This window comes from Meriones unguiculatus, chromosome 6, assembly GCF_030254825.1.
Source record: "Meriones unguiculatus strain TT.TT164.6M chromosome 6, Bangor_MerUng_6.1, whole genome shotgun sequence".
NCBI classification, from domain to species: domain Eukaryota; kingdom Metazoa; phylum Chordata; class Mammalia; order Rodentia; family Muridae; genus Meriones; species Meriones unguiculatus.
Genome location: NC_083354.1, coordinates 52,178,757 through 52,204,006, shown reverse-complemented (window position 1 = coordinate 52,204,006; position 25,250 = coordinate 52,178,757). Strand labels below are relative to the sequence as shown.

Genomic DNA, 25,250 nt, shown 5'->3' with positions numbered 1-25,250 from the left:
GAGATCTGGTGCCCCCTTCTGGTGTGTAGGCATACATTCAGGCAGAGCACTGTATGCATAATAAATAAATAAATCTTTGAAAGAAATAAAAAAAATAAAGTTGCCTTTGTTTTACACAACAATAGAACCGATCCCTACCTCAGTGGTCCTCAACCTTCCTAATGCTGCAACCCTTTAATACAGTTCCTCATGTTGTAGTGAACCCCCAACCATGACGCTGTGTTTGTTGCTATTTCATAACTGTAATTTTACTACTGTTATGAGTTGTGATGTAATACCTGTGTTTTCCAATGGTCTTAGATGATCCCTTTGAAAGGGTCGTTAGACCCCCCCCAAGGGGGTCACAACCCACAGGTTGAGAACCTCTGTCTTAACTACTACAGGGAACCTCCTGGGAGATCCAAAAAGGCAGGAGCTTTTGCAGCTATTTAGGGCACTAGACAAAGAGATAGCAGAGACAATAAACTAACTGACCAACAAGCTATGTGCTCAGCAAACTAGCTCAGATTAAAGGTCAGAGAACAGCAGCTGGCCAGAGTGGCCAGGGAGAGGAGTGGCCAGATCTGTGTCCTCCCTGATGAGAAGCAGAGACCTGGAACAGGACAGTAGGTAGAGAACAGGCCTGTGTCCAGAACATAAGAAGCCGCTCTGAGCTCAACAACAGATCAAGACTCACTGGCCCTACTGTGTGCCAAGCGCCACACTGGGCTTTGGCATAAACCATCTCACGAGACTCATCCTAGGACACAAAGGGAAGTGACTGGAGAGGATGGTGAGGGAGCAGGGGAAGGAATTTAGATTTGTTGGGAGGGTGGGGGGTGAGGAACCATTAGTTGAGCATTCAGAACTCCGGCAGTCCTCCATTCCAGTGAGTTAGGATGACAAAGAAGCTGTGTGCCACGGCTGCCCCTCATGCAATGTCTTAGCAGGACCTAGCTCTATGATTGACCACAGAAGTGACCTCTTACACGGTCAGGTTAGACAAGGCTTGGGATAACAACCCACAGCAGAGCAGTCCAGAATGAACAAAGTGCAGATGGAGGCCAAGGCTGTGACAAGGACACAGCTGTGGCACTCAACCAGGATGATTCTCCCAACCTCAGAACTTGACAACAGCTGGAGGCAGTTTTGTAGAGCATTAGGGAGTCGGAACCAGGATGCTACGAACAATCCTACAAGATAGAGGACAGCTCGCCACAGCAGGTTTCAGTCACGCTGAGGATGAGAATCCCTGGTGTCCAGCAACCGAGCGAGACAGGCTAAAATCCCAACCTTTCTCCCGGAGGACACTTGCCCCGCCCTGAGGGAATGGTGTCCTTTCATCATTTAGCCAAATGGACCGGGGGAGGCAGGATCCTGCATGGAGAAGAAAGCATACCACACCTCATTCCGCAGGCTCCTGGGGGCTGATCTGTGCTACAATCAAACAATTTTAAAAGAAATATTTAGTCTTCAGGAGGTCAAAAAGTCAGCCACTGTGAATATGTTATGTCTTTGTCGCTCGCAGGGACAGGTGAAGTGTGATAAAGGTCTTCACTGCTACTGTTGCCAATGGCAGCCAAGGATCAGAAGCCACAGAACACGCCCACTCCCCACCCCACCCCCACCCCCACCCCCACCCCCACCCCCGCCCTTACCCCAACCCCGACCCAGGCAATCAGGAGCTGAGCTGGGTAAGTAATGGAAGCCTGCAAAAACAATGGGAATTCATTCTGTGCACAGGTATGGAAAGGGGCCCAGGATATATTAACTGAAAAAAAGCAAAGTGCAGAATCGAGAGGAGGGCTGTGCTGTCCTTCCACGGAACGAGAGAAAAACACAGTATCCCAAAGCAGAGTGACAGTCCACACAGACAAGAAGCCCTGGGTCTCTGACTACCGTGCTTTCCTTTCCAACACACCTTTAATACCACCAGCTTTGCTTTATTTTTCTGGGAGAACTGTGGACAGTTGCTCTGCTCTTCATCCCCAGGGTTAAACTGACCAGCTTTTCCGAACTGGCCAGGTCACTGGCGCAGAACTTTAGACAAAGACCTGTAAATGCCCTTTTCCTAATGACGCTGGTAAACCCAAAGGAGCCCTGTTTTCAACACTCAAGAGGCCTGTGGGTGGGAGTTCCAGGCATTTAAAGGACTCCCAGGAGGGGGTTACGGGTGGTGAGAATACCAGGCGTTTGAAGGGCCCCCAAGGGAAGAGGGGGTGGGGTACACAGAAATCCCCCCCCCTTCCACATCTCTTTCTAGGCTGGGGAGAGAAAAGAACAAATGGGAGGTCTGAACAGAAAGTGGCCATCATCAGGGACAAACCTGGCCCAGCAACGTGCTCGCCCCCGCCCCAGTCCCCGCCCCTCTGCCCGCCCCGCCCCGCCCTCACACTAGGAGGAGGGGCGGCTACAATGGAGCCTCCTGCGGGCTTTGTACCCTCTCGGAATCCAGCTGTCGCCGGGAGCTCCGAGTCCCCCGAGGGCGCCCATTTCCGGGTCGCCCATCACCCGGAGTGTATTGGCAGCCTCGGTCCAGGCTGAGCCCACAGCCCCTCCTGCCTTCTCGGCTTCGGACAGTCTCCAGTCTGTCCCCAAAATGCCTGTGGACTTCAACGGGTACTGGAAGATGCTGAGCAACGAGAATTTCGAGGAGTACCTGCGAGCGCTCGGTAAGCACGGCCAGCGGTGCGCAACCCCGGGCTCGCCGCAGACCCCGCCACCCCATCCCAGATCTCAGCCGCCCGCTGCCAAGAGTAGCAAGAGTCTAATAGCTCTCCCCGGAGTAGGGTAAGGCTAGCTTTGCTAGTTTGTTTTTAAAGTCTAGCAAAAGAGGCAAAAACAAAACAGAAAACTTTGTTTTCAAAAGAATAAAAAAGGAAAGGAAAGGCACAGAGGGCCCTCAGAGGCCGAGCTGAGCGAGCGAGGAGTCCCAGCCCTGTTCTCCGGTGTTATCGCTCTCAAGCCCGCTACCTAGGGAAAGCTCCCTTCTCTTGAGTTTTCATGCCAACTCTCTGCCGCTGCTCTCTCCGCACCTCTTGCAGATGTCAACGTGGCCTTGCGCAAAATCGCCAACTTGCTGAAGCCAGACAAAGAGATCGTGCAGGACGGCGACCACATGATCATTCGCACACTAAGCACTTTTCGGAACTATATCATGGATTTCCAAGTTGGGAAGGAGTTTGAGGAGGATCTGACCGGCATAGACGACCGCAAGTGCATGGTGAGACCCCTTGGTGTCTCCTGCCCCAGGGTTCTGTCCTCGGGCTGGAGGGAGCAAATATCCTGCGTTGGGAAGGCCTGAGAGGATCTTCCCTCCCAGTCCCAGGGCCCCAGGGTAGGCAGAACCCACTCTTCAAGTGTTGGTGGCTGGTGGCTGAACAAAATCGATTGTTTGGTCAGCTGTGAGAGTTCTCCACCGTGTCCAGGCTCTCTGCCAGGTTGAGCACGCATGCCCCTACCAAGGCTCACCCTAACTGTGAGGAGATAGGAGCTCATTCATTTCATAGATAAAATTCACTTAATGAATCGGGTAGAGCAGTGAGAAGGGGGCCTGGAATTCCAAACAAGGCCCTGAACTCTTTGATGGAGAACAGGGAAGAAAGGAGGAGCCCTCTGAAGCATAATTTTCCCCAAGTGATCTGGTGTGAGGTCTCTGTAGGGAGCAGCGACACCTTTTACCCCTGCTGGAAGTCCCCTGGCTTGCATTTCTTGCTACAGAGCTGGGATTTGGCCCCGGCCCACCCTGATACCCACTGAGCCATAAGCTTCCTCTCAACCTTTCACTCAGTTTCTAAACCTGTAGAACAGTACTCAGCATTCAGGACCAGAGGAAGAAGCAGTAGGGTCAGAGTAGGCCCCAGCCTCTCCTGTCCCAAGAGTGGGAAACTAGTGACCCGAAGACCCCAATTAGCAATGGCCCAGCAGACTCCAGAAGGTCAGCCTCAGGCCTCCATCAGCATTCTGGGGTTTCTGGGAGGACAGGATACTCCCAGTTGTCTCTTGCGTGGCCTTGGGTCTAGACCTGGCTTGTGCCTGCTCCCTGGAGCCGGCTTGCTTTGCAGGAAGAGAAGCTTGCTACCCTTCCCTCACTTGCCAAGGGCATCTATGGCTGTCTGTTGTATACCCTGCACTCTGTCATGCCCCGCTACAGCTCAGTGAAGGGACAATTGGGAACTCCATATTAAGCCAGTAACTGAAGGGAAGAAAATTTCAAGAACAGGGATCTAACCCTTCTTAGGTTGAAGACCACACCACACCCCACCCTGCACTCTCCCAGGCTCCTCTGTGGACAGACAGCCCTTTCAGAAATAGTATAGCTAAGTTCTCGAGGACTGTGGCTGAAGAGGGTTAACCCCAGGAAGACCACTCAGCCTTACCTGTTTCATTTATTCTCCGGGAAGCCGCCTGACCAGCGTCTGAGCCTGTTGTTGGGGATGGTGGGAAGAGAGCAACCAGTAAGCAGTGTCCTTGGAAAGGCCTCGGGAGAACTACTGCTGCAGGGGCAATGCCATGCTCCAAAGCAGCAGTTCTTAACCCCTGGGTCACAACCCCTTTGGGAGTCACGCATCTGATGTCCCTCATTTTTACATTGCATATTTACACCGCGACTCATAACAGTAGCAAGATTACAGTTATGAAATAGCGACAAAAATAATTTTATAGTGGTGGGGGGGGTCACCACAATTTGGAGAACTGTATTAAAGGGTCACAGACTAGAAGGTTGAGAACCACTGCCTAAAGTCTCCAGGCACCAGATGCAGGAAGGGATAACTTAAGACAGGGACTGCTTTCTCTCCATTGCCCAAGACTGCTTCCAGGCCACCACATGGAACCCTGATCCAGTATCCAGCGGTGACAGCGTACCCCATCAGATGTGTCTTTATTTGGGATCACTGCCATTCTGAATGTGCTTGATTGATTATTGTTATTGATCACCTAGTAATACTAGTGAGCATTCACTGGGGGTCCACTGTGTGCCTGGTGATGTCATAGTTTACATTAATTCACGACTTTATACGGAGGGATTCCTCTGTGTTAACCTTGGGGTGGGGTTTCCCCAGGGGCTGAGAGAAGGTCTGAGTGAGCAGTTTGCTCCCTTGACTGTGGTCATGACACCACACAAACACACACACAAGCAAAGCACAGTCCGTGACATCCAGGAACACACACTCTTTGTGTGAGACAGACACCCAAAGGTCATGACAGCGTGTGTCATGAAGACAAAGGGAGGTGAGTCATGGGCAGGCTGGAGGGGATCCTGGGGTTCTGGAGGAGGTCCCTTCTTCTCTAGATGGAAAGGAATAGGACATTAGGGGAGAATCTGGAGCACAAAGGAAGGGCAATGGCCACCTTTTCTTAGACTTTCCTGGTAGGTGAATGGGCGAGGGATCCTATCCACAGTTCATGCAGGGTCATATTGGGATGGTGTTGCTGTTATCTTTGCTGCTGCAGGACTTGTTGGCATCATTCTGTGGGAGGTGGGATTGTTATTAAAGATGGGGTCACAGTCTGTACCCCACAAAGCCAGGCTCAGCTGCCTGTCCTGGATAAGCCAATTTTTTAAAAAACTACAGATTGAATAGTAAAGAGCAGAAAAAGGAAATTTAGTCAGTGTGGCCACATTGGGGAAAGGGACAAAGAGATCCAGTTGCCCATCTCCCAAAGTTCATCATGTGAGATTCAGGCTTGAAAAGAGGCCTAGAGATATGCATGTCTAAGCAGTCCTGCCAAGGTGTGTTTCTGGCTACCGCTGACCTCTCTGCAAGGGGCTGTAACAAGTTGCTACTCTCCTCCCACTTGGCCTCTGCCTGGCGAAGGCTTTAGGCTTTCTTTTTTTGCCAGGATGAGATTTATGAGGAATTCCAGTTTCTTGGGGTCCATTGTTTCAATGGCCTGGATAGGCAAAAAAGGGACAGAAGTGTCTTTTTAAAATATCCTCATTCCCCACCCCCCAACTCCAACACATAAGATAGTCAGGAGATGGACCTAGCCCTCTGCTCTGCTGGGGTGGTCCTTGGATCCCCTGAAGTGCAAAGAAACCCTTCCTTGGGACTGCCCCCTAGGTAAAATGTAAGTGTAGACCCCAGTGAAGAGGTGAAGAACAGGATTGGGATAGGTGTGGGATAACAATCAGGGCAGCTCCAGCGAGCCTCAAGGGGCACAGCTGAATGCGAAGGCCACCTTGCCCAATGTCTATCGAAGAACCCCAAGTATTGACACATCTACCAAGCATGCCGCCTGCAGCATGCTGAGAAACCCCAGCCTCTGAGGTATTGTTTGCAGCAGGGTACAAGACCAGAGTCGCATTCTGACGTAGGCTTATTCATTCTTGGGTTCTGTACATTCTTCTGCCTTGGGCTTTGCAAGCAATTCATGTCACTTCCTCTCTATCTACACCCACTGTGTCAGGGAGGACTCCTGCCTTCATGGAGTATAGTGGAGGAAGGGATAATAAAAGCGTGGGAGTGGGGCCTGGGAAGGCTCGAGGAAGGGGTCTAAGGTGTTCAGTCACACTGAAGTATGATTGGGACAAAGGCCTGGGAGATCAGCGGCAGTCCTCATCAAGGAAGTCTGATCTGGGGCTGGTAGGGTAGACAAGAAGTAGCTGTAGTCAACCAAAGAGGAAAGGAATGACAGGAAGGTAAAGGGCAACAAAAAGGGTCTGGGAAATAAATGTTATTTTAGACCTGTTTCTTGTTAGGTTCTGGGCTCAGCCTGGGGGAAGGGATAGCTGGCTTCCTGGGTGCCCAGGACAGTGGAGGAGGGAGACACAGCTTGAGCCATTGCAGACTCATGCATGGTAGAAGTACAGAGGACTGAGGGACAGAGCTGCGGTTCAGGGAGCTATGGTTAGGGAAGGCCCCAGAAGGGGCCACCTGAGCAAGGTCCTGAAGGAAAAGGTGAGAAGAAAGAATGAGGACACTGGACCATACACAGTGAAGGCCAGGGCTCAGGAAAGGCCTGGGTGGAAGGAGGCCGCAGAGGAGAGACCCAGTGCTCTCTGCAAGAGCCTGTGCACAGCTAGGGTACAAACCATGTCAGAGGGACGATGGATGATGAAGACATGAGAGGACCTAAATATGACCTGAGGAACCAGCAGGGTGTCCTCACCGAGCAAGGCAGGGCCAGACTAACATTCCTCTGCAAAGGGCCAGGAGGCTGCTGGCGCAATGTCTGTTTCTTCCTCTTCATGGGAATCTTATCTGTATTCCGAGCGGCAGCCAAAAGATGGAATCCAGCCTCCAGATGTATTTTGTTTGGCTTGCACAGTGTTTGAGCCAGTTGCCAATGAGGGCAAAGGATTCTAAGATTTCATAGGGAGAAAAAAAAAAATCCCAAGTCTGACTGTTCTTACAAAACAAATCATTAAGGGCTGAAAACATCGAGCTTGAGGTCTCTTTCCACTGTGTGGGTCCCCCGGACACTGGCCAGTGCCCCCTTTATGTGAGAGACTGTCATTATCCTCATCCACCTTGGTGCCTGAGGTCCAGGGTGAAGTAGCAATTTGTCTTGTTTACTCTGCAGCTCCTGCTTTAGAGTAAGGTGGTATCTCTCTATACTTGTGCCTATATAAAAAAACCACAAATGAGGTACAGAGGGCCAGAGGCCACTGGCTCTAGTCTATTTCCCCACTGCCCACCGTCTCCTTTGTCCATGAGCAGTATCAGGCAGTAGACCAACCCTGAGTGTCAGATACAATCAACCTGCATGATTTTTTCTGGGAGTGGCTCAGACAGGTGAAATAGGGTCCCCAATTCTGGTCCAGACAGTCCCAGAATCATTCATTTCTTTGTCTTCAGCTCTCCTCCATAGTGAGTGGATTCCGTGGGATGAAACGGAGCCTCAGCTAGGAACCAGCAATGAGCCCGGCTCTGCGTGCTGGTGGCAGAAGGGCTATTTGTCATCTCAAGTGGACACCAGGTTGGGGTTTCCCTGGAAGAGGCCGCTTTGTTCACTTGGGTCCGGCGCCGCCTCCTTTTGGCTTTGGCCTTGCCTTCATATCTAGCTTTGAACTCGGGATGACCCCTCCACAGGGCCTGCCTTCCACTCCTGGCACTTGGCCCTCTGCTGCTTTCTTTGTTTTTATTATAAAAGGGAAGGGGAAAAAAAAATCAAGTAGCGGAAGAAGACAAAAAGGGAAGGAAAGGGCCCCTTCCCCCGCTCAGACCATATCCTACTCCTCAAAGTTTATTACTGCTTCAGTTTCCAGTGGGTCTACCTGGAAAGCCTTTCCACATATGTCTACCTCCCAGTTGGTCTGCTGGCTAAAATACCTAGTTAGGGCTGGAAAGAAAGAAGAGAGGGAAGAGAAGGAAGGGAGGAGGGGCAAGAAAAGAGAAGGAAGAAGTGAAGAGAGATGGGAAATTCCATTTTTCTGCGCCTAGATTTTTTTTTCACTCCACGATATTTCTTAGGCATCTCTCCTTATCCCACACTTCCAGTTTTTTAAATCTTTTTTTTTTTTTTAACCATCTGTGTTCCCTTCCCTTTCCTTGCAAATGCCTATTTATGCCCATTTATCCACTCACCCAGCCAGGCATCTAATTATGTATGGCAACACATGAACTCCATCAAGCCCCTGTTATCCCTCTGGTTTAAAGTCTTGCCAGCTTCCTGATCCTGTTCTTAACCCATTAAAGAGATCTTTGCGTTCTTATGTTAATAAATATCATGCCAGTGGTGAAATTAACGCCTCGAGCTGCAGAGCTCGGATGCTGTTGGATTCGGGAGCCTTTTGAGAGCCGCCCCTGCCCAGATCAGGCCCTAGCATTCAGCTGAGACTTTTCCAATTTCTCAACACAGGATCTCTTTCAAGTCCAAGCTAAAGTTCTCCGACCTTTGAAATCAGTGTCAGCAGCAGCTTTTGAGGATTATAAAAAGAAGAATTAAAGCAACCAAACAAAATTTACAAAGTGGCTTTCAGGACTCACACTGGCTTTTTTAAGTTTGGAGTTTTTGCAAAGCAGGGGCTGGGGAGCAGAACAGGCAGTAAACCAAGTGCTCGCCCGATCTTCCCCCTTTTGGTCCTCACAGCAAATGCTCTTCGGCAGGGATCATTTTACCCATGTTGTAGATGAAAATCAGAGGCTGGGAGACCAAGCCTCCTGAGTTCAGGCTTACCCAGGAAGGCTTCTGACTGATGCCTTTGTGAGGAACTCTGCCCCAAGGTCTGTAAGGTGAGTAGTAAGCATCCACAGGGTCGGCAGGCCTGGGAGAAGTGGGAAGAGCCCACGTGACTGTCAGCACAGCTGGCTGCAGTGCATGCGACGGGCACTGATTAGACATCCTGCTCCTGTAGCCACATTTGCAAAATGGATGTAGCGATTGCTCCCCAGGGTCAATTCTGAGGACCACAGAGATAATTCACGTTGCCTTTGCCATACTGCCATGCCACGTTCGCAATAGGACCAGCACCCCTGCTGATACTTGGGCATGAGGATCAAGGCACACTCATCTAGGAGGGCCAGTTGTTTGCTGAATAAGTCATAACTGTTTGTTTTGTTTTGTTTTGTTTTCGACCATCATGGCTTCCTTACTTGTGGGAATTCCCTACTCCCTTTCTGGGTCCTAGTGGGCGGGCACATTCGGCACACCTCACCTGCTGCCAGGGTGATCTGTGGGACCCAAACTGGTCCCATCACACTTTTTCCTAGGATTTAATCCGAAAACTGTGGGAGAGAGATAAATAAACCGATGTGACATAAGCTTGAGGCTCTCTGTGGCCAGTACTAACACCCACCTTCCCATTTTCCATGGCTACATGGAGAAATCCAAATAAAGGGAAAACAAACACACACACATACACACAAAAACCAAGATAAGGTCAGCAACACAGGCCAAGGGATGGAGGGAAAGGGAGGGAGAAAGGTCTGAGTGGTACGGGAGTTCTCAACACTAATATGATTTTCCATATAGTTAAGCTAATGCTAATGGAGTATCTTTCTTTCTCCTGAAGCCCTGTGAACTGGCTTCCTGCTCTTGTGTCTGAACACATTCTAAGAAATTCAGACTACAGAGCTCCTGAGTTAACTACCCAAGTCGTTAGAACAGTAATTTACACACACTTGAGCCTGTCTTTACCCCATTTACATACTTGAGACTGTCTTACCCCCAAGTTTCTCATTCAGAGCTCGGGGGTAGGGCCCAAGCCCCTGTCTTTCCAACAAGTTTCCAGAGGCTGATGATGTTGATGGTTCCAAGGGCCGAGCTGTTGATACTGTGAGGATCAGTTGGCCAGGCCCAGGCTCAGAGTAAGAGTTTTGTTGCTGCTGTTAAAGGTGCTCTCTTCTGGGGATGAATGAGTGGTGACAGGTACATCCATGTCCCATTGTGGGACAGGATTAGGGACTGCCTGTGGACACCCATCTTAACAACCACCCATGATAGTTAAGGGTCCTGGTGATGCAGCTGGATGTGCAGGTGAACAGGCGAAGAAGGCGCTGAGTAGATAGGGAATGACAGAGCGTTTAGCTTAGGCTGTGAATTTGAAACCTGCTTGTACCTCCTGGATGTTTCCCTGGAGAAATGAGTCCCAAAGTCCTCATTTGCAAAGAACCAGAGACCATGCCCCTCCATGGCACTGTGAGAATTAAATATGGTGGTGGTGGTGTGTGTGTGTGTGTGTGTGTGTGTGTGTGTGTGTATGTTATTGCAAAACAGTACAGTACCTTGAAAACTGGTACCTTAAAGCCAGTCACTTACTTTATTTACAAATACACAATTTGAGCAAAGTTCAGAGGGGCTGGCTTGTCCCTACTGAAGGCCTGTCATCTGGGAGCTCAAGAATTCTCTCTCCAGATGGCTCACTTATACTTACTCTCCATGGCAGCTAGGTTTCAAGAATGAGAGTCTCAAGAGAGAAAGTCAGATGTGTGATGTGTGGGACACTTTCTGTGAGCTCTGAGGGCACAGTGGCAGTCAGCTTTCCATTGCTATAACGAAATACCTGAGCGGATTTACTTAACAAGAGGAAGGGTTTATTTGGGCTTGCAGCCTTGCAAGTTTTAGTGGATGATTAGTCGGTGCTGTTCCTTCTGGGCCTGTGTGGAGGCAGTAGGTCATGGAGGGAGCTCATTGCAGGGAATGACTATTCACCTAATGGCAGGAATAAAATCAATGCCCCAACATCCCCTTCAGGATTATATCCTCCCATCACAAGAATGCTTCCAAACAGGCCTCATCTTTTAAAAGTTGCACCACCTCCTAGTAGGGCCACAGGCTAAGGGCCAAACCTTGAATACTCTGGGCTTGGGGGCCACCTAGCCAGACTGTAAAGTCTCCTAGCAACTCCCCTGTATTCTCTTGATGGTGAGAAGGGCTTGCCCATCTTCTGCAGGAAAGGATCCAGGCTCCACATCTGAATAAGCAGGGCGTGTCAGGGCTCTAAACAAACACTGACTGATGCTTCAGGAGAGCTGGCTGTCACCATGCCCTCAGGCACACCATCACTGCCCAGTGGGTCTGGAGCCTGTTTCTCTGGCTATGCTTTGAAGGTCTATCCAGATTGGGCTGTTTTGTTTCTGACTAATGTGAGTGGGTGGGAGAGGAGCCTCAGCGGGTGTGCCTGAGCCTGTCCTTTGTATATAGGGTGGGGATTTCTCACCTCCGGGCCCAGCTCAGGAGACCATGCTGTGGACCGCAAGGGGACAGTAAGCCCTCTGGAGAAAACCCCGTGTGTTGGGAAGCCTTTGCTGTCAAGCCAGCACTCTCCGAAATCACCATTGTTAGAGCACAGGGGGACAGTGGGAATTTGTGTCTTTTGACAGGCCCTCCTGTGACCCTTTGTTCACTAGAACTCAAGCTCTCAGTCAACTTTAGTCCTTTCCCTGTGGGCTCAGGAGCTGAGTGGTATTTTGGACTTGGAGTTAATTGAAAACACTCCTGAGAACATGGGTTATGCCCAGTCCACCAGTTCCCTCCCTTTTTGGTAGCATCAGTCACTTGTCTACATCCTGTCTTTTGTGTAAATTAAACTGTGGCATACACACACACACACACACACACACACACACACAGAGGGGGGAGAGGGAGAGAGAGAGAGAGGGAATTCTGCTAGCTTGCCCAGGTACCTATCCTGCTGACTAGCAACCCTTCTTTAAAGCACATTTATATTTTAAAGTGCATTAACTGTTCTGGCTTCTCTTGGGGTTTCCTCTGATAATGCAGACACCTCAGGTTGACACCTTGAATACAAGGAGAATACTGCGTCTTTCCTTCTTTGTTCCCCACCAGACCTCCTCCTTTTCTGATGTGGGAGGACAATCGAGAGGTCTTCTGGGGAAGAAGTGTAAACCAGATGGGTGTACGGATAAGGATGACAGGAAACAGGCTCCCCAACCATCTTCCCCACCTTCATAGTGAATCTGATCTTACATCCAGCCAGTGGGGGGGAAAAATCTGTCTGAGAACAGGCTGTGAGTCAGAAAATCATTATCTCTGGTTCAGCCCACACCCAGGCTCATATTCCAGGAAAACTTTTTTCCTCCTTAAGTTTGCACAAAGGTGTCTGTATGCGGTTTCCTGAAAAAAAAAAAAAAAAATCCCTCAACTGCCCTCATAGATACAGCCAAAGAGCTACTGCCACCTTGTGTCTGTTGAGCTCTCCGGGGGTCCTGGAGAGGGGGGGGGGAAGCAGGCCCTGCCTCTTCACCTTACACAGTGGGAGGGCAAGCTCTGCCAGGGTCGCACCACTTCGTAACTGTTGCCTTGGGCTGCAACTTTAGATATTTGCGACTCTTGATTTTGTAGGTTCAGAGAACAAGCTGTCTCCTGCTGGCTTCCTAAATACCAGATAACCAGAAGTGGCTAGAAGGGCTGGCTTTTTTGTTCCAGAGACCGCCGTGCAGCCCTGTAAATGGTTGCTGTGAAGATAAAAGTGTTTATGGGCAGTTTTTCGACCCGTTCCAAGGACTCTGCTTCATAATATTCATCTTCCGCTTTCCCGTCTGCACTGCTCTTGCCTGTAATCACAAGAATAATAACACTTACCATCTCTTGTGCTTTCTGTGTGCCACGTTCCGCACTTCCTGTGGACAGTTTCAGTTCGTTACCATGTATTTTCACAGTCCCCTCCCTTCTACCTTCCTCAACATTCCAGCCCATCCTTCACATCCTCAAGGAGAACCTGACCACACTGCTCCCCAGCTTGACACCCCCAGTACTGACAGCTCTATGAACTTAGGATATAGCCTCCCGCCTCTCCAGACTTACTTCCTGCCACACAGCTTATACTCCTGGCCCCATCCTGTGTGCGTCCTTCGCCCTCTCTGCTCGCTTCTCTGGGATGATCTTTCTTGCCTCTCTTCGGAAGCATAGTTACCCCTTGGTAAAGAGCCATCCCAGGCTTTCCTGCTTTGTCGGTCACGTCTGGATTCCCCATCATGCCACCATCCTTCCTTTTGCCCCAAGCTCCCTCTCTGTAGGTATATCTCTTAGGCCACCTGTGACACTTGCTCATCTATCTGAGATTCGAGACAGCAAAGGCCTTCCTTCTGTATCTCAAGACCTGGCAGAATGGCTTCCAGTGTGCTTGTTAGATGAGCACTAAGTCAAACTGCAGAGTGGTATAAAAGCTTGCCGTTGACCATGTCATAGGAGAGCTACTCTAATCCAATTTAATAATAGATTATGTCTGCCAAGTATTTTCCCTCTGCCAGACATTCTTCTAAGCACTTCCTATGTGTTTATGTGTTTTTAATTTTAATCCTTCCGGCAATTCTGTGACGAAGATGCCCAAATTCTTTCCATGTTTCATGCGAAAAGACTAAAATGCAGGATAGATAGGTGCCCAGTGGATTTCGATCCAGGCAGTGTGACTCCAGCTGGTTAGCACAGAGAAGTGTGACTATTATCTTAGGGGTCAGAGCTCGGAGTTAATCTATCTTTCAGCCTTGGAATCTAACATGCAGGATCCTTTCTTGAAGCAATGCTATGGAATGGGTTCTCAGCAGCGGGGGAGTGAGGTCTGTTTTTGAAATCCGTTCTTCCTAACCATGGAGGCCACAGGACCCGCCAAGAAGCCCAAATTCGAGGGAGACAATTATCCCTTATCTTCCTGTACATGGTTTTCCATCCGTGCCCCCACTCTGTCTGAAGAGCCTAGAAGTCAGTGGTGACCTGTCAACCCTGAAGCCTGACCTCCTTTGAAATCTCATCTCTGTGTGAACTGCTGCCCTGGGGGAAACTGTTTCCCCCTCTCTGAGCCTCTACTAATCTGTGAAATGGGGGTAATTAGAAAGTCAGGGATAACTGCTTTGCAGTGAAAGTTAAGTGATGAATGGTGTGTGAGAAAACCTTCAGGGTAGTTGCTCATCAGAATGGGCTGTTACTGTTTATCCTCCCGCCCTGTGAACTGTCACCTCAGGAGATACGTTCTGGGTTAGGCACATGTATGAAGGGACGTCTGGCCATCCAGGGAAGAGGTAACGGGGTTAGGAGAGTGGAGGGTTTAAAAAAGTGTGTGCCACTCCATACCACAGACTGGGCTGGGTGAGGCCAGCGGTGAGCACATTTAGCTGCTGCTGATCCAGGACTTAGTGGCCTGCATGGAAACAGCCACCTATGAGCTGATGCTGTGCTCTCTCTGGCAGAGCTGTAACTACCACTTGCAATGAGAAAACAGAGGCTGCAGAAGTGGAGTAAGCAGCCCAGGGTCACCGCATCCAAAGGAAGTTGCGATGGACCCACCACGCTTTTGTGGCTGTAGCAGACTCCCCGGCAGCCTGCTGGATGGAGAGCCGTGGTGGAAGGTGGCTCTGTAGGAACAGAGGGCGGGCTGTGGGTTCAGAGTCTGACAGGAGGAGGTTAAGACTATGACCCATGTTCCATGTTCCTGTGTATCATGCCTCACTCCCCCACGCTCACTCTGTAAAGCTCATCTGTGGAAGAACTGGCAGTTTCATTGCCTGGGTGTTTTTTCTTACGGGCAATGGCTGTTCTGTGATAGTCATTGAAAACTACCAGCACGGCCCTAGAATGACTTTTGCCGTTCATCCAGTCATTCAAAAACTGGTTGTGTGTATTTTTCTGCCACAAAGTAGTGATTGCGTCCCACTCATGTTAAGAGGATCCCCAAAACCCCCAGGGTCTCTCTCTCTGACCTGCATACTCTTCCCTAGTTTCCAAGAACACATCCTGTATTCTCTGTGTTCCTTATTTCTGTTTGCTGGGAAAGATCAGCAGAGGCCAGAGGCTCCCACTGGAGACACAAGGCTCCTGTACCCCCTTGAGAACTCATGTGGGTCATCCTGGATCCCTCTTCCTCCTGCCTCCAGGGCTCCCCACTGCCTTGTGCTAAAGGAGCTGGTGTCAGCTTGGCCTGGGAGAAAGCAGGGACCAGAGAGGCCCGTGCCTGGACTTTTCATAGAATCACATTTAGCTAGCTAGAGCCTCAAAGACATGAGATGAAGGAGACTGTAAACCTTGGCAAATTCTGTTCTGGAGGTGCCAGTTCCAGCCTCACATAAAAGAACAGAAGAGTCCAGCCTAGAAAGGCCTGCTCCTCCATGTCTCTCCTGGCCTGCCTGCAGATTTCCTAGGTTCCCTCTGTTCTTCCTTTTCTCCCTCCTGTTGCTTTTTCTTCTCCCTCTTCTTTCTCCTCCCTCTTCTTTTTCTTCTTCTCTGTCTCCTCCTTTCTTTCCCTCCTTTCCTTCCCCTTCCTCCTCTTCTTTTTTTTTTTCCTCCTTCTCCTTCTTCTCTCCTGAGACAGGATTTGTCTGTGTAGCCTTGGCTGCCCTGGAACTCACCTTCTAGACCAGGCGGGCTTCAAACTCTGAGATCCACCTGCCTCTGCCTCCCAAATGCTGGGATTAAAGGTGTTCACCACCATGCCCAGCTTCCCTCCTGCTTCTTAACAGAAAACCCTGAGAATCTTTCCGACATCAGTTCTAGTCATGCATGGCACACCTCCTCCAGGCTGCCCCTGCCTCAGGCTGATGAGACAACCTCCTGCTTTCAGAACTCTAGCACATCAGCTCCCTAGGACCTGCCATTCTTCAGGAAGTTCCTCTCTTGTCTCCTTTTCCTTTATTCAACCTCCTCCTCTGAAGCAGCCAGTGTGACTGTGGTGGTGGTGGTGACATGATACTGTCACTTCAACCAGGAAGCCTTCAAGATGCCTGGACAGGGTTGGGTGGCACAGACCTCTGCCACTCTCCAGCCCAGCTTCTCACCCCTTCCTCAGAGCCTTGGCCTCAGTGGTAGCCCTAGCTACCACTCGTGGTCTAAACTGAGTCTAAGCCCTTTGTAAAACAACTGGGGAAGAGGAGGATAATGCATCAGGTTATTAATCTGAACCTATTTGTTCTGTTTCTCCTATGACTGGTGTTATCACTTGTGTTAACATCTTCATGATAAAACTGAAGGTCCTCATGGTAAAATTGCATTCTCTTACGCCCACAAAGGTCTTGTTATGGCAATATTCATTCACAGTGGTTGTTTTTTAGTGGTCTTTATGTCTCTAATTACTCACTTAAGTGATTAAAGCCTTATTACTTTGCTTTTCATCTCTGTTCACAGCAAGTTGGCTTTCTCCCCTAAATGCACTGATTTTACATTCCTCTAGGAGAAGACCAGAAAAAAAGAAGTCACTACCTCCCCACTGCACTTCTCAGCAGGACAGAATGAAGTGTGGTCAGCCCCACCGGCAGCAGGATGAACATTACAGAAGCTTAGGGTTTTTTGTTTTTTTTCCAGCTCTAATGCTTGCAGATTAATGAAATATTGTGTCAAGCTCCCAGGACAGGGCCTGGACCTCATGTGTTAGGGCTTAGGGCTTTCCTACCCCTCCCACCCAACAGCTTATTTAACAATCACCAAAGGCTGCCTTAACAAACCCCTAGAACAGAAATAGCCTCAGAGAGAAAAGCACGTGTTAAAATCAAACTGCAGGAAAATAGGGCGATCTGTATCTTTTAACAATTCACAGGCTGTACACAAAAAGTGCCAGCTCTCTGTCTGGCCTTTGGCTTTTACCCCCAAATCTAAACAGTGTGGGTGTTGGGGTCAGAGCTGGATCTGGCCTGACTCTGGAGCTTGCAGACAAGGCTCCCCGTAGGCAAGGTGTCTCATATGACCTGCCTCTGGACCCACAGAGACAGGACTGACCTAGAGACGGGTCCAGCACCTGAGATCCTGGCAGGGCCGGGTGGACAAGGATGGAGGGAATAGAAGTGACCAGTCATCCCTGTCCTTGGAGTGAGTGAGTGGCAGGCAGCATGTGGGGACTTTAATAAATGTCACAATTCTTCGAGAGCCACATTGAGTCTCAGCATTTATAGGTCAGGTCAGATCACTGTCTGTCACAACCAATGCTAGTCACCTGAAAGGGACAAAGGAGCATTAAGACATCCCCGGGACAGGGTCATCCTGGCTTCCTGGCTGCAGTGCCAGCTAGGATTTCTGAGTGGTTGGGTGGTGGATAATGGCTTTCGAAATGATAGTCCCTTGTCAGAGTGGTATAAAATTGCCCTCACTCATCTCATGGCACATGTCTCAGAAAGCTGCTGACACAGCCAAAGAGATGTGGATTATTGTTCATTTTTAATAAAGACTTAGACCGGCTTGGGTTAGAAGCAGATACCCTGGCTCCAGCCACTTCGTTCCTTCCTGTGGTGTTGGAATAAGAACTGCAGAGATGCTGAGGGCAGTGTGACTGCCCCCTGCCTTGTCCTTGCATGTATCTGGCCTTCATTTCTAAGGTGGGCTTCTGAGTCTAGGGTAGCAGTTCCTGCCCTGCCCCCCCCCCCCCCCCCCCCCCCCCCGTGTACTCCCAAAGCCTCCCTTCTCCCTGAGACTTAAAAAATGTCAGGAATGTCTTCCTGACTGAAGTCCCTCACCCCAGATGCAGATTAATTGGGTCAATCTAGGAGAGTGGCTCAAACAGCCTCCAAGATTCTGGCTACTGACCTTAGAGGAAGGCCATAGAAGTTGTTGGATCATAGAGTAGGTTGTAAGAATTTACATTTTGTGTCACTGACCTAGGGCATGGTTGCACACACCTTTAGTCCCAGCACTTGAAATGCAGAGGAAGGAGGAGCTCTGAGTTTGAGGCCAGCCTGGTATATATATTGAGTTCCAGGTTAGCCAAAGCTACACAGTGAAACCTTGCCTGAAAGGAAGGAAGGAAGGAAGGAAGGAAGGAAGGAAGGAAGGAAGGAAGGAAGGAGGGAAGGAGGGAGGGAGGGAGGGAGGGAGGGAGGGAGGGAGGGAGGGAGGGAAGGAGGGAAGAAGGGAGGGAGGAAGGAAGGAAGGAAGGAAGAGAAATTACCTGTTTGTCCCTTCCTCTGCCACCATTTTCCCTTTCAGTTCATTCTGAGAGATTGTCCTTCTCTCTGACTCTCTCCATACCCTCTTTCCTGTTCCTAAGAAGGCCAGACTTTGAGTCACTGAGACAAATACCACATAAGTCGGGCTGACCTCAGACTTATCGTGAGCCTCTTGCCTGAACCTCTCACGTGGTGGGACCACCGATGCAAAACACATCTGTCTTCCCCCAAAGACCTTAGCAGGCGTCTACCAGGTGTCCCATCAAGGGAAACTCGGGTGCCCTTGATCTATGCAAGGTCCACGTTCTAGGCTGAGTGACTCTGATAAAGTCACATAACTTCAGTTGCTCCTCCATGTCCAGCGCAGTCAAGAGTGACCTGTAGTGTGAGTTACCCTAGACAGGAGTCGAGAGGGGTTTGGTTGGGGCCAGGAAAGGGCTTGGACACTGACAAGCATGGAGTGAAAGAACCTTCCCTGTGTGCAGTGCTCTTAGAAGGGCTTCTGTGTATTAGGTATGAATTGCCTCCTGCACCTCTCCATCGACCACGATGCCTGATACTCAGCCTACCACCAGACAGCACCTCGAGCTGAGGTATTACTATTGCTAATATCCAGACACACCGTGGGACCTAGAAAGAATAGCCGTGGCCTGAGGACAGAAACCCACCTTACCTACTAAATATTTCAGTCATGGCCATTCTCTGACACTGGCCCTGGAGGGTAAACAGGTGGGAGTCTGTCGATCGAGCAGAGTCGTCAAAAGCTTTAGAAAGCTGCACAAGATTCCACGAGAGAGTCCCTCCCCGGGACATATGTTCTGAAGAAATAATGAGCTGAAAACTGTGTATAGGAGGAATTCTTATTTATGCTGGTATAGAATTATAGAATTCCCAAATGTCCAAGACTAGGTAATCAGCTGAATAATGGTGTGTATGTTCTCTAAAACACCACCGGGCCCAGTTTCAAAGGCCCGGATGCAATGTAGGCCCTGAGGGGCTCCCTGCTTGTCTGCATATTCTACTGTTGCTATCTTCAAATCATTATTTTGAGTAAGAGTCCCTCATTTTCATTTTACTCTGGTCCTCGCAAATGATGTGGCTATTTTCTGGATAGTACCTAACAGTGAGAAGAATGCTTATGGATACTATTTGTCAAAGGGGAAATGGTCTCTAATAAGTGAAGAACCCAGGACATAAAGGCATAGATGATGCTATCCTAATTTCCTAAAAGCAGAAACATACGGGTGTGCTGGTAGACAACTGGACAGAAGCATACCAAAATGTTAGGCGGTTATCTCTGAAGGTGCAAGATTGCATAGACTCGTTTCCGTTTCTTCTCTTAAGTACACAGGGTATGTGAATCTTCCCAGTGACTAACTTTTCTGGAAAAAAAGCAAAACTGTAGATCGCAGCTGAGATCCAGCCAGTCTTTCTATGTTTAGATGGGGTCAGGAGCCCCTCACTTGCAGAGGAGGTCTCTGCATAAATACAAGGTGATCAATTGCTGAGGGAACCAAGTGTTCTTAGGAGCTGTTTGAATCCAAGGACTCATTTCTCGGTCACTTTCCCCACCCCAAGAATGACATGGATGACATGAGAACATCCTTTGCCCATTACAGTATCACTGGACATGGACCACAGTGCATTCTGGCCTGAGATTGGACTCTCTCAGGCTTGAGGCGCCACGTGTGCCTCAAATGAGTCTCCAAATCAAGAAGAGGAGCCACCAGTCTTCTTGTGCCCCTCACTCACTGCAAACACCCTCCAGGAGGGAGATCAGATTTTTGCCTGTGCAAAATGGTGCACACCTACCTGGCTGCACCTGCCTCCCTTCTGCCTGTCTGTGTGTCTGTGCTCACGTCAGTGAGTGCAGGTGCACATGGGCTGTGGCATGCATGTGGAGGTCAGAGAGCAAGCTCAGGTGTCAGTTCTCGCCTTCCACCTTGCTTTAGGCGTGCCCTCTCTTGCTCACTGCTGCTTACGCTAACCTCATTGGCCCACTGGTTTTAGGCAGTTCCATCCATCTGCTGCTAGGGCCACACCGGGATTACAGTCATGTGCACTATGGCACATGGCTTTTTAATGTGAGTTCTGAAGACCCAGACTTAGGTCATCAGCTTGTGCAGCAGGCACTGTGCCTTCTGAAATGCTGAGCCAGCTTGTGTGTGTGTGTGTGTGTGTGTGTGTGTGTACATGCAGGTTCATGTACACATTTGTGTGGAAGCCAGAGGTCAACCTTGAGAGTCATTCATCAGGAGTGCCATGCGCCTTTGTGTTTCTTTTCTTTTTCTTCTCTTCCTCTTCTTCTTCTTCTTCATCATCATCATCATTTTGTTTGTTTCCCATTGGCCTGCAGTTCACAGATAAGACGGGCTCCCAAAGATCTTCCAACATCTGTCTCCTTAGCACTGGTATCGTATGCAAAGATCAGCAGTAGCCTTTTTACATCAAGTTTGGAGCTCTACTCCACAGCCTTGTACTTTTTTTTTTTTTCAATGCAGTTTATTCAGGAACCTTGAACAATCATCTGACCCTGGGGAAAGCCAGCCCACAGCTTAAATAGCCTCTGGGTAGCCAACCCAGGCGTGCCACGTGGGCAATGCAGATAGGTCCACATACATGGAAGCAAGCCAGATCCTCAGCCTTAGCCAAATGTGGAATTGTTCGTGACAGAGAGCACTCACCATCGGGAAGGTGGAAGGCGGAAACCAGCTCCATCTTTAAGGCACAGCATTCCGCAGCTCTCTACAGTTCCCCCTTTTTGTTTTAGATGCATCAGGCAAGAGTAGAGGTCTGATCTCTGATATTAGAAATAAATTGGGACTTTGTACCAATGTTCATTTAGGTGTCATCCACCTTAGTTGTACATAAAGGAATTAATGCTCAACTAAAAGCCTTGTACTTTTGAGAGGGACCCATCTCCCCGGGCTCCTCCTGCATGTCTTATTACGCACTCATCTCAACAGCAGAGGGCAGTAGTGATCAGCAAGCCCAAAGATGGGTTTGTGCCCCTTGGAGGGCAGCCAAGCAAAAGGAGACTTCAGCCTCCAAGGTCCTCACTCCACGCCCACTGCCCAGATTTTTCCTCTCTCCCATCTACATTAGGCTGTTAATGGCTGTCCTGATGCCAAGCTGTGTTTGACAGAGAACACAAGAAGCTCAGAACCCACACTTTTCTAAAGCCAGGGCCTCTGAGTCAGCACCCTCATGACAGGTGGGAATGTAAGGGAATATTAAACTCACTCAGAGGCACGCAGTGAGCAAGAGTGAACAGAGACCTCCCCACCGCAGGTAGAGGCAGGGCCCTTGATGAGGAGCTTCCCTTATGGCAAGGCTGTCTCTCTGAAAGGAGGTAGGCATGGTATGCTGGAGACATCCTGTCCATGCCTGTTCACCCAGCTAAGGTCCTGTTGACTCAGGCACATACTCATTGGTCATGCTAGGGAGACTAGGCTGAGCTTCTTTTTTGAGTCCTCCCTCCTCCGTGTTTCTGGATGGGTCCTGCCTGCTCCAAGGAAACAAACACCTCAGGGATGCCTGTCTTCTCATCTCAGCATCCGGAAGGGCACACCATGCTCTACAAAGACGTGAAGGCTCAAACGTGGGGTTTGGGGTTTGAGGTGTATCAGATCAAGTGTGGCCTGTAGCTGATCTCGTGCAGGACAGGCGGACTCTGCACACAGCTCGAGTCCTGAGCTCTCGTACCTTATACTGTCCCACCTCTGCCTATCTCATGACAAACCAAGATCCTCTCTCCTACGGGCCCACCCTTCCTCTTCAGTATCTCTTCTTCCCCGGCCTTCCTGGCCTTAACTTACTTCTGGCCTTTAAAGCCTCTGCCCTAAAACTCCAGCCACATAAGGCCTTTAAAAGAAGCCATGTAGCACAGTGGAAGAGGACGGACCTATGTCCTGACCACCCAGATGAGCAGAGCCAGTCTCTTCAGCTGGGCCACATATATGAGATTCCAGTCTATGCAGCAGGCTACAACCAATGTAGACTGAGACTTGGCTGAGAGAGACTAGAGACTGACACAGGCAGCTGGCTGTTGATATCTGAGGTCACTCTCCCTGTGAGATGCAGGCTCTCTGAGGGCATGGGAGAGGCCCTGTAGGTATTACTAGACCTAGCAAAAGCTGACGTGGTAATGACTGAATGGCTGAACTGTTTGGGAATAGTCAGGGCTCTCCTCACAGGCAAGATGCCGATGTATGCTGACTGGCATACATACACAGCCTGTGCTCAACCCCACAAGCCCCTCCTTCCCATCCCCACTCTCAACCCTACCCCAATGACATTTTCTCCTTCCTAATTGGCCTTTCAAATGGACTTTATGAAGGTTTTCACAGATTTTTAAGACTGATCTGCACACCTTAATGAAAACACATGGTGGGCACAGAGTATCAGGCTGTGGATTTTCTACACCAAAATTGCCACAGGCGAGTCCTAAATTATTGAGATCAGGGGTCTCCCTCTCCTTCGGTCCTGGGGGGCCGGAGAACTGCTGCCGCAGAACTGACTACTGTGATTCTTGCTTTGACAGACCACGGTGAGCTGGGATGGCGACAAGCTCCAGTGTGTGCAGAAGGGTGAGAAGGAAGGGCGTGGCTGGACCCAGTGGATCGAGGGTGACGAGCTGCACCTGGTAAGTTCCATGGCAGGCACCCCGTTTGTGTCCCCCAGAGGTCCTCCTTCCCTGAAGGAGTGAATGGATGCTGGGAAAGAGAATCCGTGGCTGGGCACTGGTTCTATTCTGAAGCTTCTCTTCTGGAGAAGATGCCTGAGTGACTAGAAAAGCCATACATTGTGTTTTGAAAGTCTGGACTGACCCAAGGTCCAGCCACGGGAGCAGGCGGAGAGGCATTTAATGGTACCAGCCTCTGGCAAGGCCCTTCTGCTCTCCGGAAATGAAAATCGGCCTCCTCTTTTGGTGGTGATGATGTGGAACTCTGAGAGTCTCGCTTGCACGTCCCCTTGCACTTCCAGAAAGCACAGAACCATATAGTGTATATGTACCCTGTGCAAAACCCGGCCAGAGCCACAAAGAATTCAGCAGGAGAATGTGATCTCAGCTTAGGCCAGAGATCAGGAAAGATTCTCCTGAGTTCACTACCATTCTCCACCCTCAGCCTCAGGTCAAAGCCACTTCTACTCTGCCTTCTGCCTGTGAAAAGCAAGCACAAAAGCCTGAGCTCCCTGAGAACTAACAAAGCCCATATCCTCTGAGGGGGAAGTCCCTGTCACTCCCCACCCTGGAACTCCCCAACTACCCTGCTGCAGAATGAGCCTGGTCCTGATGACCTTGAGTTTAATCCTGAGCCACTCGCTGGGTGCCTTGGGTCTGTCACCAACTGTCCTCATTCTCATCTCATAATGCCATCCCACTGCACGTGAGCTCTGTGGCGGTGAGGCTGTGAGCTACAAGGAGAGGCCTGAGCTGTGGGATCTATCCTCAACTCAAGTTTGTCTCTGGGCCTCTTGCTTAGCTGCGAAGGGGACAGATTTGGGGCTGGAGAGATGACTCAGAGGTTAAGAGCACTAGCTGTTCTTCCAAATGTATTGAGTTCGGTTCCCAGCAACCACATGGTGGCTCACAACCATCTGTAATGAGATCCGGTGCCCTCTTCTGTCATGCAGGCACACATGCAGGCAGAATACTGTATAAATAATAAGTAAATAATTTTTTAAAGGCATATATGGTCTCAGGGTCCCCTCACTCTTTAGCCCTGCAGCTCTATACCAGAGGCTGCAAATCAGGGCACAGAAGGTTCTCCAGGGTTTCACTTGACTCTCAAATGGCTTCAAGATTCTTCAGTCAGCACTTAAACTTTAGTAAATGTCACACAAATATTCCATTTTCCAGCCCCACTTCCCAACATCATGGAAGACAGAATTTGATTGTCATTGTTTCCTGGCCAGAGTCAGCAGGAGCTGCCGCTGTGGGCAGATCTTGGCTATCTTGGTTGCTCTTAGAACTACCTGGAAGGCCAGGCTCCACCCACTGAGATACTGACAATTCAGCCATTATTCCTGAGCTCCAAGTAACTCCAGTGGACAGCCCAGGCTTAACTCCTTGCACTACTCTGAAGCAACCTAGGGAACCATGCCTCTGGGCCCAGTTCTTTCAAGCCTGGGTACAGTTGGTCCCAGGCCTAAAGGGTTCCTAAGGCTCTTCAGCTTTTTAAGGAAGTAAGGAGAGGGGAGACATGGAGGGCTCCTATTGGTCAACTGAGGGACCTCCCCTTTCCCAGCCAGCCCTGTCTGCAGCAATCAGGGAGCCTGATCTCTGTGGATCCCATCCCATCAACTTTTGAAGGAATTAGTGAAGCTCAGGAACAGTAGCCATTTGAATATGTTCCCTGTCCCTGTCCTGAGATGCTCTGAGCCTCAAGCATAACGCTGCTTTAGCCAATAACCAGTGTCTTTATTCTTCCAGGAGATGAGAGCAGAGGGTGTGACCTGCAAGCAAGTGTTCAAGAAAGTGCACTAAGCAGCTGGAGTAGATAACCTTGGTCTTGAGGAGCAAGTGGCCTATGGTCAGAAGCCCCCTCTGCCTAGCACAGGGCTGATACTGCCCAGGTATCTTCCGGCAGAGTCTATCTCTTCACCTCGTCTCTTTTCCTGTTCTTAAAATGAAGCTACCCCCAATAAAGGTGATCTCCATTTAAGACGTGTTTTGGAGAAATTTCACATCCACCCATGTTGCTTTTTCTCCAGGGCCTCCGAGGCCAGTCCCCACCCCCCCCCCCACCCCCCAGGCCTTTCTTGGATAGAGGGAGAAAGTTTTCAAAGCCACAGAAGATTTTTGTCCTGAGGCTACAACTCTGTATCTTCCTTTCCCCAGAGGTACAGCTCAGCTCTGCAGTGTGAATGGTTTGCTATCCATCATCTGGGTGTTAAGTCCTTTTCACATCACTTGTCCACAGTGCAGTGATGTCACAGAAGCAGTAGTCACCTTCAGCCTAGGCACTGAGAACCTAAAGAGGGGCTGGCCAGCAGACTCTG

At 49.8% G+C, this 25,250-nt stretch overlaps 2 protein-coding genes across 2 annotated transcripts in view; both read left to right on the top strand.

The window, feature by feature from the left end:
- Window positions 1-2,584, top strand: part of Nmnat3 (nicotinamide nucleotide adenylyltransferase 3) — a 126,174-nt gene extending 123,590 nt beyond the window's left edge. The window contains exon 6 of the mRNA XM_060385456.1: window positions 1,508-2,584. Within this exon, the coding sequence (XP_060241439.1) occupies window positions 1,508-1,681 (174 nt within the window). The 3' untranslated portion in view covers window positions 1,682-2,584. The remainder of the gene's footprint in view (window positions 1-1,507) is intronic.
- Window positions 2,380-24,913, top strand: Rbp1 (retinol binding protein 1). The gene is given in 5 exon segments (XM_021636606.2): window positions 2,380-2,519; window positions 2,521-2,651; window positions 3,024-3,202; window positions 22,789-22,890; window positions 24,682-24,913. Coding segments are annotated over 5 exon segments (591 nt in total). The 5' UTR covers window positions 2,380-2,394; the 3' UTR covers window positions 24,736-24,913.
- The last annotated feature ends 337 nt before the right edge of the window (window positions 24,914-25,250 follow it).